Source organism: Oenanthe melanoleuca, chromosome 5, assembly GCF_029582105.1.
Source record: "Oenanthe melanoleuca isolate GR-GAL-2019-014 chromosome 5, OMel1.0, whole genome shotgun sequence".
In the NCBI taxonomy this organism is placed as follows: Eukaryota; Metazoa; Chordata; class Aves; order Passeriformes; family Muscicapidae; genus Oenanthe; species Oenanthe melanoleuca.
In genome coordinates, this window is record NC_079339.1 from 52,321,899 (window position 1) to 52,338,813 (window position 16,915).

The following is a 16,915-nucleotide window of genomic DNA, read 5'->3' on the forward strand; positions in this document are numbered from 1 at the left end:
TGGATGTGATTTCTCCTTTTTCAATGGTTCAATGGTGTTTTTTCTGGGTGTGACTCCTTTATGAGTATGGGCCTCTAAAGTTATATAAAATCATCTGTGTGGGATAATAGTCCCCTTGTTGGCCATGCTGGGCAATATTTGCCTCCAGTGGAACTCCTGAGAATTCCTCAATAAAGGTAAAAAGGAGAGAGAGTACATAATTTATTGAAACAATGGAGATGCTCACCTGAATTCACACTGGAGCCAGCTTGGTGAATTGCTTCAAAAGTCAAAATCCTGCAGCCAACCAGCTCAGGGCAATTGTATGATGAAGCTTGGAAATGGCCATGTTTTAGATGTAAAGGACTGAAAGAGGAGGGATGCAGGACAGGACTCTTGGCTCAGTTTTTGCAGCAGACAATGGGCAGGAGGCATTCCCAGGAACAGGGTTGGGGTGGCAGGAGACAAAGGGCCAGGGGAGAGTAGCAGGTCTGTGCATGAAAATGGACTAATGGCAGTCCCTGAGGGCAGAAGTGCAGCCTAAACTCCCTTATGCAGTGAGTATGTAAGTAACACACAGCAGAAACCAGCAGAGCACAACAGCAGGGTAAGTGTTGTTTTGACAGTGTTCAGCACATTCCTGCAGCTGCCAACAGCCTCTTCAGGCACATCAACAGCACCTGACTGCAGCAGCAGGCATATCCATCCCCATTTGATTGGAGGAGATGGAAAAAGACACAGGGAGATGAGATGGGATGGTTTTGCATTAACCTTTTGATGCACTCAGCATCAGCCCCAGTAAAAGGCAGCCCAAAGGCTGCCTCGAGTCCCCCTCCTTCCCTTCATCTCCCCAACCCTGACAGCCTGGAAATGAGCCCATAGCAGCAATTGTAATTGTCATCTCTGCCTTTTGTCACTTAAAAGCAAGCAGAAGAGCTGGCAGTTTGTGACTGTAAAAAAGGTGTTACCAGCTGCCCTCAAGGAACAGCTCAGGAACCTATAAGATAATAATGTGGACTTGCTTCTTCATTCCTTGCTCCAAGATAGGTGTTGGGAACCTTTAGGCCCAGCTCTGAAAAGAAGGACTGATGCTACGTGAAGAAAATTACCCAGCTGGCATTTAGAGAATTGGCCTGTCCATGCAGCCTGAGGTCTCCCCTACATTTGGTAACAAACTGCCTTTCAGCTGTTTGTGGACACAGGACCATTTTCTCCTGTCCCAGGGTGAGCTGCTGGAAGAGGACACCAGAAGGGCTCAGGCAGCTGAGGATGGTTGTGCATCCCCTTAACTATACAAGTTGTGGCTCAGAGAGGCTGGGGAATGAGTACAAAGACTCTACCACTGACTTTGAGAACGCTTTTTAATATTACATTTTAACAATTCAAACTCACCTTCAAAGAACAGGCACAGAAATATTGACTTTTCAAATAATTTATTTTTCTATTTCACCAAATCATAAAAAGCCAATGCACTGTTCAGCAAAAAGCATCCATATATAAAACACATTAACTCATTATCAGTGATGCTGGGGTGTACCACGTACACTGAGCCCAGTCCAGCTCCTACTAAAGCCAGGGGAAACTCAGTGACTCCACTAGCAGGAGGATTGGACTCAGCATTTTTCTTTGCTGGGTGTTTACAAAGGGCTGTATTAAAATGCTAGTAAAAAGCTTCCCTTTTGAGACTGTATCAAAACAATAATAAACCTCACTCTCTTTCTGGTTTTGTCAAACACATGCAATTAAAGCTCAAAGTCAGCAGTCATTACACTGCAAAAGACCATACAAATCAACAGAAATAATATTCAAAACAGGCCAGGCTCTACCCTCAGCTTGTGTGGACTGCGGTGGCTCCTCACAGGATATTCTGTGTACACTGCTGAGGGATCTGCTCCTCAGCTGCTCTCAGTGGTTAAACAAATCATGAAAAAGTGTTCCATTTTCTCCCCAAATACCCATTGCAGGAACCTCTTTAGCAGCATTAAAAAAATATAAAAATAAAAAAAATAAATTAAAAAAAGGAGATAATCTAGCCTCTTATAAAGCTTTTCCCAGGCAGCAATAAGAGGCAGTAGCTCATGAATACATACATCAGAGGGCACATATTTCTGAGAGGCTGAAATGCTTTCAGGCTCTGCACTGACTCACAAGAAAGAAAGATCTGCTTCAGATCTTTGCAAGTGGTACCTCACAAAACCACTAAACCTTTTAAAACTATGGGTACTGATGAGCTCCACTCACAAATACTGAGTAAAAGGAAATTTGGGAACAGTCCTTCCTTCCTGTGCCACTCACGAGCTGCACTGCACAAAGGGCCAGAGTAGGAGATCTGGGTCTGCTTTCCTCCAAACCTGGTGGCAATGTCAGCACCTTTACACCAGATACCTGCACAGGTGGCTCTCTCCAGAAGCTGATTTTGGGTCAGCCCATGGTTCTGCAATTTGTGAGGGTAGGGGCTGAGCAGCCAAGCAAAGGCTGAAATTGGTGTCAATACCACTCCCTCTCATCACAGCCCAAAAGCTGAAATCCCTCTTAGGAAATACACTAACTCCTCATTAACAATTTCTGTTCAGAAAGCAGCCTAGAAAGTGGAATGGATTAACTGATGCCATCCAGATCCTGTGTGCTCCAGGAAGATGTGCTGTGTTTCAGACACAAACTGTTGTACTCCACAGGGTTAATTGGGAAAAATCATTCTCTCTGCTGCAGGAGAGATGGGGTGAAGAGTTCTGGACTGTGTAATGTGGGATACCATGACAAACAGCTTTTTATGATTTAACAAACATATTTTCAAATAGTTTTTTATGGTTTAACATAGCACTTGTCTAACTCCACCAGGTTCCTGGAGAGACTGCTGGCACCAGCCTTGGAAACCTCCCAGAGCAACACATCACCCAAATCAGGCCTGGCTTATGTAAAGGGGAGGGTTCAATGTCATGATCCAGAGAGGCTGAATGAGAATAGGGAATATCTTTGACTGTTTTTCTTATTTTTTTACAAAATCTGCCATAGACACTGCAATTTTTCTCCCATTCATAAGTACACTTCAGAGTCTGTATCCACAGTAGAGTCAAATTTGCCCAAGTCTGGGGGAAACAAGGGGAAAAGAGGAGATGAAGAGTAGTTTAGTCTCAGGACAGTTTACTCACTTGTATGAGAAATCATCCAAGACACCAACAGTACTTACAAACCATCATTCTCACCTCCTGGCAGGTTGTCTCAACCTTCACTTTACAACACAGTCGAGTGGGGAACAAAAGCTTCTCACATTGGGTTTCCACCATTATACAAATAATTCCAGCTATTTCAGTGAGCAGCTCTTGCTTCCAAGTAGTTTATCTCCTTGATAAACACCAGAGGCACCACGTTAAATCATTGTTATTTAGGAATTTCAAGCCAAGTAGAAGAGTTCCAGGAGGAGGATTCGAGGGAGGTCAAGGATAACCTTTCGTGTCTAACAAATTGCTGTTCTTGGCTTTTTATTTTGGTGAGAAAAAATAAATTTAAAAATCTCAAACTAAAATTATATCAGTATTTGACCAATGCAAAGTGCTATTCACACAGCATTTCTCGGGGAAATGCTCATTTTTTAGCAATGAGGATTTTACAGGAAGCTAATAAGCATTAAATCCTAAATCATTTAGCTGTCTATGGAAATGGGATTTAGGCTCTCACATGGATTCAGTTTTTTTTTTTCTCTACTGTGTGCAACAGCAGTTCAAGCAGTTATAGTAGTTATGAGAGGTAGAGATCTTTAAGCAGTCAGGTGAATACATTCACATTAATCTATGTTTGCAATCACACTCTTTGGCATGGACAAAAAAAAAATAAAGGGAAATCATGGCTTTGTTAATACTCTTCCCAACAACAGGATGGAAATACACTATTTATTAAATGTCTGCACTGAAAGAAGCAGTACTTTCCATAACTTAAGTAAATTCTTTTCTAACCTCTCAGAAACAAATGCTAATTTTTCTGAAGGAGTGCAGTTCCCTTCTACATCAGGAGAGTATCAAAGTGCTGTCTTCTATGCAGTCCTTAACTTCATAAAGCACTGAGTTAAATTTTGTCAGTTAAAAAAATCCATTAAAAAAAGCTTTTAGGTGTATATATACAACTCAGGATAGTTTTCCTCCTTCTTATGGAGGACAAAAACAGAAACATGTACCTCAAGGCCATGAACAGAAATAGTTTTAAAACTATTTCTGTTCTTATGAAGTTATGTGACCATTTTGTCACTGAAGGTAAAACATTCCTATTCCCAGATTGCCTAACCAGAAGGAAAGGATATTTGTGGTTTCCAAATCAAACATTCCAAGAGATAAAAATGGGCTGTTTCCACCAGCAAAGGAAATGGTCTGAGGCACAGATTTAGGATCTGGACACAGCTAAGATGGTCATTTGCTCAAGGATACTCAGGCCATTGATAGAGAAAAAACAAAAGTTTTGTCACAATCCAGATTTGTTTTTCATAAAATACAGCTTCCATCCTGAACACTACATAGGTTAAATCAGCAGTGTTCCATATTGGGAGTGAAGGGCTTGAAGGGAGATCTGACTCTGATCCTAACTGGACTAATTTAGGCTAGCAGCAGGACATTACTCAGATAAAGGGGAGGAATTCAAACACCTGCAAACCAGCATTAGAAACTCATCTCAGCCTTTGGGAGGTTATGCACTGGCAGTGCTTTCCTACTCTGCCCACATCACTTCCACCTCTGGCTATCATAATCATTGTCATTGCACAAGTCCCAGTACTAAGTAAAAGCAAGTGTAGAAATTTAAGGCATTCAACAACTCCTCTAGCTGAAGCTGCCTATTAAGAGAGGAGCCTATATCCACATCAGAGAAGAGCAGTGGAACTATTCCTGGCATTTATCTGTGTACATTGTACATACACAGAGGAAGTTTCATCCTACAGACCCACAAGGTCTGTGCACTCAATCATCCATCACTGCTTGTTATACAACCTCCTTTTTTAAGGGACCACAGAATTGCTGCCATAGCACAAACCTCTCCTGCAGTTTTTAAGTAAATCATCATGCTCTTATTTTTGTGATTCTCACTGAAATCTCCCAGCTGAAAGATGCCTCATAAATTAGTGGTATGTTTTGATCATGAATGCACTCATGAGGAAGCTCTGTTCCAAAAGATGGCTGCAATTGTTTCTCCATTACATAAAATAGTAAAACAGCATTGATCCAAAAGCTCAGATGACACTTGTCAGCTTAGATTATTCTAACTCAATGAGGACTGCTGGCAGGGAATTGGTGGGGAATTTAACCTCAGATGGTAGCCAGAGAATATATTTGGTACAACAGAAGAATAGTGTGGCAACAGCCTAGTGCCTTGGAAAGGCCACAAAGCTTTTTGCCCTTCCACCATGTGACAATAAATAAATAAATACAGGTAGAAGTACCACACAGTGTTCTAGTTCTTTGAATACAACTCTTGTTAGAGTGCTCCCAGAGGCCTCCCTTTGGACATGGGAAATTAAAGATATCGAAATGTCACAGAAATGCAACATTTGACTCAGCCCCATGATGTGCTGGTTGGCAATGGATGACTAAAAGCAGGTGTCAGAAATGTACAAAAGAGAGAAATGCATGAGAGAGAGCATAGTAGGTAGTTATGTATGTGTGCAAAATTATAACACAATTCTAACACGTTTTCAGCTTGGTATCACCAGCTTGGCCTGGATGCCCAAGCTTTAGGAGAAGAGGTTGCAGAAAACTTACTGCAGATAAAAAGCACCATGTGTGTCCAATAATTGGGGGCTGCAGGTTACCCTTCCTCCCCTTGGGCCAGCCAGAGAGTTTCTCACTACATCCTCTGCCTTCTGACTCACACAAGGGCTTCCACCAAAACCAGCTCTGCCTTTAAGCATCACTGATGCTTGCAAGGGGGTACCAGCATCACCCCACCTGGTCAAGGAGGGAAGCTGTGAAAAACAGACTGAGATTCACATGGGACTCATAGAGGAGCTTCAGCTTCTTTCCATTTTGCATGGCAACTCCAAATCCAGTGTTTGCTGCTTCTCATGGAAGTGGAAAGGAGGGAAAAGACCTTGAGACAGGAGAGGTAGAAGAGAGCATGAGCTCCAGACAGCCTCACCCATAGCAGCATCCTCTCTTTCAGAACCAAAGCTTGGGCCCTGATACCTCAGAGCAAGAACCACAAGAACACTTGTTACCTTCTGCCTCATGGCTCTTCAAACCCTCAGGCAGCACCAGGAGCAGTGGTCCCAGCCCACATGTTACTTCAGCCTAAGCCTGATTTGGCATATGCATAAAATATATTGTACAAAGCAGCAGCATGGTTCCACACAAGGAGTAAGGCATGCACTGAAGTGATTTGTGGGAAGAGACATCACTGCTGAGTGAAAGTGAGACTGCCTTTCACAGCTGGGGAAACTGGGGAAACTGGGGAAACCGGGGAAACAGGATAACTTACAAGACCCAAGCTCTTCTTCAGGGTCTGAAGGTCATTCCCTGGCAATGGACTCAGGTACTTGCAAGAGTGTATCACCTACTAGAGACAGAAAAAAGACCTCTAGGAGAAAAAAGACCTCATCCAGTCAAACCATTAACCTGGCACTGCAAAGGTCACCACTTAACCCTCAGTGTCCCTCAGTGCCACATCTATGCTTCTTTTAAATATGCCCAGGGATGGTGACTCCATCACTTCCCTGGGCAGCCTTTTCCAGTGCTTGACAACTCTTTCACTGAATAAATTTTTCTTAATAGCCAAACTATTAGACCAAATTAATTTTAAAAAGTCACTCTGACAGTCCTGATATCTGAATTTTAACTTGGAATTAATTAACATGATCTCTGATTGCCTCTCCAGGGGTCCTGCTCTGATGTCAACTCCCAACCATAAAAAAAAGCCACCACTGCAAAGCTTTCAAAGGGATTACATTCTCTGGTGGGCAGAAATCATGCTGAAGAACAAGACCTCTCTGCAGAGAGCTGTGGCCAGCTGGGCTCATAAGCAATGTTGACAGGGCTGGCTCACTGCTTAGGGTTTTCTCTCTAAACCTATGAGAATATTTTGGCAGTTAAATACTATGTCAGATTTTACACCCTAAAATGTTTAATAATTGAGGGATTTGTCATCAAATTCTGTTTCAATGAAATGCTTAAGCTGGTACTTAGCTAAGCATCAGAGAGTCTCTAGAAGACAAATCTGCATGGTTGTGCTAACCCCAGGCTTGAGCCCTGACATGGTAGAACCTGCTGTCTTCTCTCTCCTCACCCTGATTTACCAGGTCATATAATTGTGTGTGATTTGCACTTCTGTCACAATAAATTCAGTCTCAACTCAAGCACAGGTACCACAGGCAGTGTGCAGTACTCTCAAAAAAAAAATCTTCAGTCCATACTTAGGTGTTTGCCTTAGCTTTCTGCTGATTTGGGGTATTCTGTGTAATGTGTACCTGGGGATAAATGCTTAATTCTAGCACAGCTTTGCCATGCAAATCCCACACTCCTCTGAGTGACTCTGCCTAATTATCAGAACTACCTCTGATCTCAACAATCCACCTGATTTGTTAAGCACTGGCCAAGCAAAACTGAAAGCAACAACACAGTCACCAGTGAGCTTTGTGTAAATAGCAATCTTCCTTTTCACAGCAAAATTCATCTGCCCTGGAACTCCTGCCCATGAGTGGGGAGAATGGACCCATTCAGCACTGAACTACCTATAAAATAACTCAGCTGTTTGAACTCCCTGCTATGTTTATATATAGAAACCTACAATGCAAATGCTTACAGTAATTTTGAATATCCTATATGAAATAAATATCACAAATAAATTCTAATATTCGAAACAGAATAGTATACAATGTTAGGCACCAAGTTACATTTATAAATGCACAAGCATTAATACTATCTATTCAGCTTAATTTCTTAGTATGCAAGCTTCAGCAATTTCTAGCTACACTTCACTTCAGAAGTCATAATAAATGCTGGTCATGCCAAAATCTAAGAAGAAACAAAATCACAAAAGTTCTCCATCATCTTTCCATATTATACACAGTTTTTAACAGGTGCTGTAGTAATATGCAGGTTTCATGGAAATAATTAACACTGTCCAATATTAAATATCAAGTCTGGAACACAGGTCTCTATGTTTTAAATAAAATCAGAGCAGGAGCAACATGTTTTTCAGCACTGCATCCATACAGCAAAAGCAGAGACAGCGAGAGTCTGCACCCAAACCAGAGCTGCAGCTTCCTGGGATAAGGAGAGAACAGGGGCAGCTTCACTGGGAAAGGGAGGAGAGGGAGAGGGGAGGGACTGAATGCAGCTCCAGTTACAGCTATTGTTGGAGAATAGGTTGAAGAAATAGCCTGGACTCTGTAGCCTGGTCTTGCCAGCTCAGTCCTCAGAAATGGCCTCTGTCCCAAAAACCAGTGATGGCACCTGGGAGCTCTGCTGACAAGGGCAGGGTACAAACTTTGCCTGCACAGGACAGAAAGCTTGCTATGCCATAGGCACACAGGGCAGTTCACTCTCATTACCCTAATATCAGTATTTCTGCCAACAATTTCTCATGGGGGAAGTGAGTGATTCAAAAATTCATTTCAGGAAAAGAAAAGATCTCACACACTCAATACCCTGACTCAACTTCAGCTCACACTACTGAATAATAAAATCTAGATCCTGCCTTGGAAATTTCCTTACACTTTAGATCATGCCACTTTTGTCTTCTTGCAAAGAGGATCGTGAAGGGGATCTTCCTAGCAGCAGCTCCTTCTCATGGATCAGGCTGTCTAGCAGGTCCTCCTGCCTGTAGTTGTGATAAACCTTCAGGAAAGCCAGGATGGTAATTGCCAGCCAAGTCAGCCAGGCAGCCCAGAGACCAAACTAGAGAGGGAAAGAAATTATAAAGAGGTCAGTACAGTATTGTGAAAACAAAGTCAGCTGTCCAGGTGATTATGAAAACCTCAGCTGCACCAAAATCCATGGAGTCACACCAAGCTAAATCCAGGGGGGTCCTGTGTTCTTCATAAAAAGGAGTCACTTTTATGGCATCTTTCTTTCCTAAATGCAATTTTGCCTGAGCTGAGCATCTAGATGCCAATGTTGGCAACAAAGACACAAAATTGGCTCATGGCCAAGAGGCAGGGTTACCTTCCAGGAATGCTCCAGGCAGGCTAATGCCTCTTTCCATGATGGGACTATTGTCCCTGCAAAATTAGCATGTGATCATGTCCCAGTGTTCGCTGACTCTGATCATTGAGTTAGAGCTGGAATATTCAATGGAAAGGTCTGACAGCCTTAGAGGTCTAATTCTCATGGATTCATCAGAATACAGCCCTATCTGAATGAATTAATCTTTGCTTATTTTCAATGGTCTGATATTGATACAGTTTAGGTGATCTCAGACAAACTCAAGGAAGGAAAAATTAGGAACCCCACAATGTGGTGCAGGTCAGAAATTATTTTGAACAGTAATGAAGAGATCCAGGACACCAGAGGGCTGCAATTTTTGCAGACCTCATCCTTTGGATAAACAATGAGTTTTCTGTCATGGTTAACATGATCAGTGTTAGGGTGAGGTTTGACATATCTGTGTTCAACACTTCTCTTTAGAATTTAAAATGCAAATGTGCCCATCACTATCATTCTGATTCAGCACATAGTGAAGTCAGTGGAAACATTCCCATTGATTTCTGAGAATGGTAGTTCAGCTCCAGCAATCCCAGGTCAATAAGCAAATGGCAAATGAACTGGAATAGAACCATGACTTCCTCTGACCTACCTGTGCAATAGCAAATTGGTCATAGAAAGCAGAGTTTTCCAAGTTCAGCTCAAGATCTATATCCTGTAATTCTTCACAGCTACCCAGAAAGGCATTTGGAAGGGAAAAACAAAAGAAGAAAATTATTTGAGGGATTCCAAGTGAACCAAATATGAAGTGAAACAACATATTAAATGTATTTTGAACAATCACAATGGCAGATTCTATCAGAGGATATTTAAGTTATTGCAATCATCAGGTTGTTTGCTGATCTTCTCTAAAACTAAGATAAAAATTACTTTCTTTTATTAAAAATAAAAAAAATAAAAAAAAAAAAAGTGCAGTTATGTAAGAGGTAACACAAATCTTCCATAAGTGAAATTGTAATAGTTATTGTGAACACAGCATCCTTAAACCCCTGTGTCCCACTGCCCCCTCACCTCCCACAGATTTGCCCCTGGCATCACCCCAGGTCGGTTGTCTCACCCCTCAATGAAACAAAGTGCATGATCCTCTGTTACCTTTTGACTTCATCAGGAAAAGCCTCAGAAGAAGGAATTGTGTTTTTGTTTCGGACGCTCCAGCAAGGAGACGATACTCTGATGGTAAGATAGGGGCTGCCTACAGATTTTACAAATAACTTGGACCATTAGTGGTGTGAAAAAAATCCCAGGATTTTGAGGTTGTCATTCTATCTCTTGGTTGATTTCTGCAGCCTCTTCTCTCTCCTTTTCAGTGCTGTCGGTCATCTTGGGTTCTTACCCGAATATTCGATTAGATGGGTTTGTAACTGAATTTTTAACCGAATATTCGAGTAATTCGATTAATCGTTGCAGCCCTAAACAGAACATTCACTATGGCATTTTACAACATATGACAATGTGCAACAGAAATGTATGCTTTAAGTAGTACATTTATTCAATATCATATGACATAAAATGTCACATTTTCCTCTCCCTTCATCATTATTTGTTTGATAGGAGCCAATCTTCCTCAACTTATCATGATTCCTATGAGGAGTATAAGCATCGTGGGATAGACACAGTGGACCATTTTAGGAGCTGTACATTTTGTGACTGTAACAAAGCATCAGCCATTTGTACTTTGCCCTTACAAAGTGCTTTCCATTCTGTGGCTCTCAGGGCATCCACAGCATCACTACAAGGCAAGGAACTCCACCCCAAATTTTTTGTCTGATGATGAGCTGTAGCACAGGCAGGATAAGTGGCTTGACCAGTGTCACAAAGTGCCTTGGGGACAGAACCAGGATTGCAAACCAGGAGCCCTGACCCCCAGCATCCTGCCCTGCTCACAAAGCCACATTCCCACCATTCTTAGAAAAACTCCAAATCTAGCATTCCTTTGGAAATCAAAAATTTTAACATAATGGATTTGTTTTTCATATGATCATGATTCAAAGAGACCACAAAATACTGTAGAAACACATTTTTCTTTGTGGCCTTCTAAATAAACAAACAAAAAAAAGTTTGATCTGCCTTTGATTTTTTTTTTGTTCCACATGAAAAAAAGTCTGGATTTTCACATTACAGATGTCTCCTCCCCCTTGCTCACCTTGCGTGTAATAACTACACTTTGTAACACCAGAGTTCAATTGTGCCTATATGAAAAAAAAAAATAAAAGGAAAAAAAATGTATTCTTCAATACTAACCTATTTGGCATGCTTCCTTTTTCAGTAATTGCATCACACCACATGTTAAATCCTACACTCACTATAGTGCTGGCAATAAATGTGATGAACACCACAAAGGCGCTGATCAGCAGATTCAGGAAGGCGTAAAAGAAAGAGCTGTAATAAAAGGGAAGAAAAATGCAACTCATAAACAGCTGAAACACAACATCAGCAGTCTCTGTAAGCAGCACAGAGTGGGCACAAAGACATCAGTTTCCATTTGAAACACATCTTTAATTAAGAACACCTAATACATTGAAACACTATGGACTTGATTTTGAGTCACATTACCTTCACTTGCAAATGCTTTTGATTTTGATTTCTTTTTAACCATAAGAAGATGTGGCTTTATATAATAAGTGGTGATTGCACATACACAATGTGGCTTTCATTAGCTGTAATGATGAAAATCACCATTGTTAAAATAAATGTCATTAGCTCAAATTATGTAGTAACTGGAGCTAAAATTATTTCATGACTTAAGTGATAATTGGGACAAAAATTGCTTAGGAGAGGGAAACGAAAAATAAAAACACAGAACTGATAGCTACAATCATTTTAAGCAATGTAACACAAGGTACTGCCATTCATAGGACACGAATCTCAGTTTTATGGGCAATTTGCAGAGCAGACCAGCTTCTCCTGGGATTTCTCTGGCTTTGGTGTCAGTATGCTATGTCTGCCAGCTGAATATCAATTACCTCAGCCCCATTAAATCTGCCCAATCAGGGCCCTCAGCACGTGCAGTGTTTGGAGTGGCATGGGTGGGATGCTTACAGATGTCCCATAAGAACATGGAATCACTCACTTGTTTTCCAGCCTCATTGTTTAACTCCTCTCCTGAATTCTAGCTGTGAAAAGTTTCTAATCCCAGTAGTCTGGCAAAGCCCTTCTCTACTTGAAACTAAGTGGTTGTTTGGAATAGAACACCTTAGAATGTCACGTTATGTAAAAGTTGGAACAAGTCTGGCAGCTCTAGGAGGTAGGTCATCCTATTCCGAGTGTGTGGTAAAGATGAATATGACACATTTTCACCAGTGCTACTCATTGTGCTGGTGATAGAAGGAATCTAATCACCCCAGAGAAGGAAAAAAAACCTCAGTCACTTCTTTTCCCTGGTTGCTCATTAAATGAAAAGCCAAGAGGCTTTTTAAATGAGTGTTTGAGTCCTGGAAGGTTCTGGGCTGGACAATCCTAATTTTTACAAGTATCCTAATTTCTACAAGTTATGCATGATACATTTGTGACCTCAGGAGAACTTCTTTAAAATGAAAGAAGGAAGCAATTATCAGCAGAGTTAGGATGTTTGCTCCTGGGTTGATATGGCTCTAGAGTGGCTGTCTAGGCTCTCTCCAAAGTGACTGTTGTCCCACCTCAAGACTGATAGAAAAGAAGTGAAATAAAACCACCTTCAAGAAGTGTCCCTATGGACTGCAATGGGTGCTGGATGCCTGGATACCTGACTTCTGGATGAACAATAAGCTGAATTTGCTCTGGTTTAGCTGGGCTTGTGAAGTAGATCAGCTCACCTCTGCTATGTGCTGGGGTCACCCATACACTGAGAGCTGCTATGAGCATACCAGATTTTGGCATGTTCTCTGCCCTGACTTCACACCTAGCCTGGATTTCATCCCAAGTCAGACCGTTCTGTGTGCATGCTAGCCTGAGAGGCAGAAAAGACTTGAGCCCTACACAGAACAAAAGTCTTGGCACCAGAATTAGTAAGAGCTCTAGGAAAGGAGCAGTTACCAGGACTATTCAGTGGGTCATCACATCCAGAATCTCCTGCTCTCCCTCTACTTCCTATCCTGCAGCAAAAGAGGTTCCATGGCCCAGGATCTGACCTGGCAAAGCAGGGCTCAGCCTTGCACTTGATTTGCATCTGGCAAGACTCACCATCACCAAGGCCAGGGCACCCTGATAGAAAACTGCTTATTTGACTCTTTAGCTCACCTGATTTTTCCTCCTTAGATTAGAACTTCAAGCTATGCATTGCAGATTGAGTGAATGTCCTTTAATAATAAATGTTTATGCTTAAAGTTGCTGTGCAATCCTAGCAATGAAGTATCTGAGTTATACCTCTACCCTTCAGCTGAGCTGAAGAGCCCCAGGCTGCTGAGGCAAGGGGTACTGAGACCCTTTTAAGAAGGTTTTTCAGCAGTCATAACTATCTGTCAGCAATCATTCAAAGCCATTGCACATGAAAGAAGCAAAGGGTGCTAACTAACCCTGACTGCCTTGGCTGGCTCACCCTGGAGCTGGCCCAGGAGCAGTGATCCTCCTCAACAGGATCACCAGTTATGACATTCTGGTTCTTCCTCAGCTACCTCTAATCAGAACAGACAATTCTCATGTATGGTGAGGAGCTCACATTGATCTCTCCATCCAAACAGAAATGTTTTTGTACCCATTTGAACCATTAACAAATGGCTGTCTAAAATCAGGACAGCATGTGCCCTGCCTGCTTTTCATACAGTGGCTGATGTGGTGCAGGACAGACCTTCCTTCTTACCAGGAAACTGCTGTTCCCAAGCATCTTGCCATGTTTTACCCTTCTGTGATCTGTGATTATCATCCCAACTTGCTCCATCTTTGCTCCCCATCACTCCACAGCCTTCTGCCTTTCTTGTCTGGAGCAACTATGAACAGTGTTACCATGAACAACTGCAAAATTGTTGAGATTCAATTAACCCTCTATAGATATTTGATCACCCGAGGCAGCTGCTTTCAAAGATATTAAATATGTGGTTGTACTTAGTGTAAGGTAAGTTTTAATATGAATAAGTTTCTGGTCCACATTTATTACATCATGTTTGAGTATTAGACAAGTTGGAAGTGGTTGGAAAGAGCCTTAGAAAGACAACACTGCTCCCCATTCTCCAGAATTACCAAGCCCAGATGTAACAGCTCCTTACTCAAGAAACCTCTAGTCCAAATAGACCTGGACAGGAGTGATTTACCATCAGCATGTCTCCTAAACCATGAGAGAAATATTTTCCTAGTTTAACAGGCACCAGTGCATTGTCCAGCCCTGGCCTGTAGAACCCAGAGCCTGGGTTCCCTGCACCAGGGTCTCTGCCCTCCCAGGTCACCAGAGGCAAGCCCAGAACATCTCAGTGCTCCTGAGCTGCTGCTGGCCCACCAAGCCTCTCAGCACACCTGCTGGGGTGGGATGTCCCTTGGCTTGTCTGAGACAGGAGGCAGCTGTCAGTGCTGCCCTGAGCAGCTGCAGGGAGCATCAGTGCTGCTCTCGTGTTGTAACCAAGCAATGGCTGCTGTCTGCAATTGCTGCCGTGTTCACAACAAAAGCAGCACAAAAAATAGAGGGGAGTCACCTACTTCTCCCTTCTGGCCCTCCCACACAACCATGTTGTTTCCAGGTTTTTCACAGCCAGTGCACACCTGGGGAAGGCCTCCTTTGGCACACATGTGTAGTGGGACCATGGCTCCAGCATCACCCCACAGCCCCCAGATCCTCCCATGCCCACTGCAGCTGAGTGGGCACACGCTGCACAAGCCTGCCAAAGGGCAGGGGGTGCACGGCAGTGGATCTGACCCCCACCCCAAAGCTCTGTATGGGAGCATCCTCTGGAGAGGGCCCTGGGCACACTGGGGAGTGCACGGGGTGCTGCAGACACACGGGCAGTGCAGCCCCTCTCCCCAGAGCCCTCGGGGCAGCAGCAGGACACGGGGGGTGCACAGCCCAGCTCACCCCAGACTGCTCCCGCTGCCCCAGCCTGGGGAGGGAGGGGCTCATCCCCAGGGATACTTACTCCTCGTGCCCTTTGCAGAGGAAGAAGAGGGTCCTCCAGGCCTGCACTGTGGCCAGCAGCAGGGAGAGGAGCCCGGTGAAGATGCTGAAGCGGCAGGCAGCCTCGGGGCCCCACTCCTGCACCGTGAAGCGCTGCCGCTCCACCGTCAGGTTGGCGTTGAGCCACATGCCCTCGGTGAAGAGCAGGCACCGGCCGTGGAAGTCGTTGCCATTCTCGGAGAGTGGCACCACCACGATGAAGCTGAAGAGAAAGGCCAGGAAATAGCAGATGCACTGGGCGAAGAGGAAATTGCTGAGCGCCATGTCCGCGGCTCTGCGCAGGAGAGGGAGGGAGGGAGGGAGAGAGGGGTGGAGAGAGGGATGGGGAGGAGGGATGCAGGAGGGAGGGATGCAGGAGGGAGGATGTAGGAAGGAGGGATGCAGGAGGAGGGATGTAGGAGGGAGGGATGCAGGAGAGAGGGATGCAGGAGGGAGGATGTAGGAGGGAGGGATGCAGAAAGAAGGATGTAGGAGAAAAGATGCAGGAGGGAGGGATGCAGGAGTGAGAGACGCGAGGGGAGCGATGTGCGGTGGGACGCGGGGAGGATAGAGGGATGGAGGGATGGAGGGATGGAGGGAGGAAGGCAGGCTGCAGCAGTAGGCGGTGGGGAGGGAGGGAGGATGCGCAGTGCAATGCAATGCAATGCAGCGCGGTCCGATGCTCCTCCGGACACGGCTGCTCCCTCTCCCGCAGCCCGAGCTGCCCCGTGAATGGTTTCTGGGCTTGCGGGGGAAGAGGGGAACGGAGAGAGGAAGAGCTGCAGTGGATTATCCCTCTTTGGGAAAATCTGGTTGCTACTACCCCCCGGCGCCCAGGGGGTTAAATCAGTCCGTGCAGGGCTGGGGACCGCCAGCGGGGGATCCCCGCAATGGCACAGGACACTGATGTCACCCCTGTTGATGGCCAGTACACACACACAAATACCCCAAACCAGCAAACTGGCTTCATCCTAGCAGCTGATCCCAGGAAATCTGGACCCAAGTTTTAAAAATCCGGCCCCCAGCCTCAGACAGTGGCAGTAACAGACAGGGTGCACAGCACCCCGGTGCCCACTGACCCACTTTTGTGTTCCTAGCCCCCCACCCAGATATTGCAAGGGGAGCAAAGGCTCATCAGGAGTGGGATAACTTTTCTTGGTGTTGTTTAGGGGCTGCCTGGGGTTGGGATCAGCTCTGTTATCCCCTGGCTGGCAGGTGGAGCTGGGCTGGAAGAGAATAACCTCAAGCAAGTTCCTGCTGGACATCAAGCTGAGAACAGACCAGCACACAATGGGACATGCATGGCAGGAACAGATGGTGTTTTATTCCCAACAGTGAGCACCCACCCTGCTCTGCACTGCCAGAGAGCAGCTCCCTGCCCCACACCATGCTTGGGAAGACAGAGCACCCTCTCTGCTCTAGGGCCAAACTGCAAGGCCAGGATGCCAGGAAACAAAAGGCATCAGAGAGGAATGTGAGTTGAGCTCAAATCACTCTGGCACAAAAATCCAAATTAAACTGACCTCAAGTGATAGTTTCCCCACAATCCCAATTTCATTTTTCCATCTCAGCATGAATCCTCTCTCCAGCACAAGACAGCACAATTAATGTCCAGTTCCAGGTAAAGTAATTTCCTAATCCAATTTCCTAACCACATCCAGTTTGAGATCATCTGCAGGTCTCAAATCACTTCTTAATCCCAGGGCTG

General features: G+C 44.3%; 1 protein-coding gene across 1 annotated transcript; it reads right to left on the minus strand.

Moving 5' to 3' along the window:
* Positions 1-1,395: 1,395 nt before the first annotated feature.
* On the minus strand, positions 1,396-15,492 carry TMEM179 (transmembrane protein 179). Its single transcript, XM_056493775.1, has 4 exons — positions 15,191-15,492; positions 11,397-11,534; positions 9,748-9,826; positions 1,396-8,849 (listed from the first exon to the last, which is right to left on the minus strand). Exons 1-4 carry the CDS (start codon positions 15,490-15,492, stop codon positions 8,670-8,672), a joined length of 699 nt encoding a protein of 232 aa, XP_056349750.1. The 3' UTR covers positions 1,396-8,669.
* Between the last annotated feature and the right edge of the window lie 1,423 nt (positions 15,493-16,915).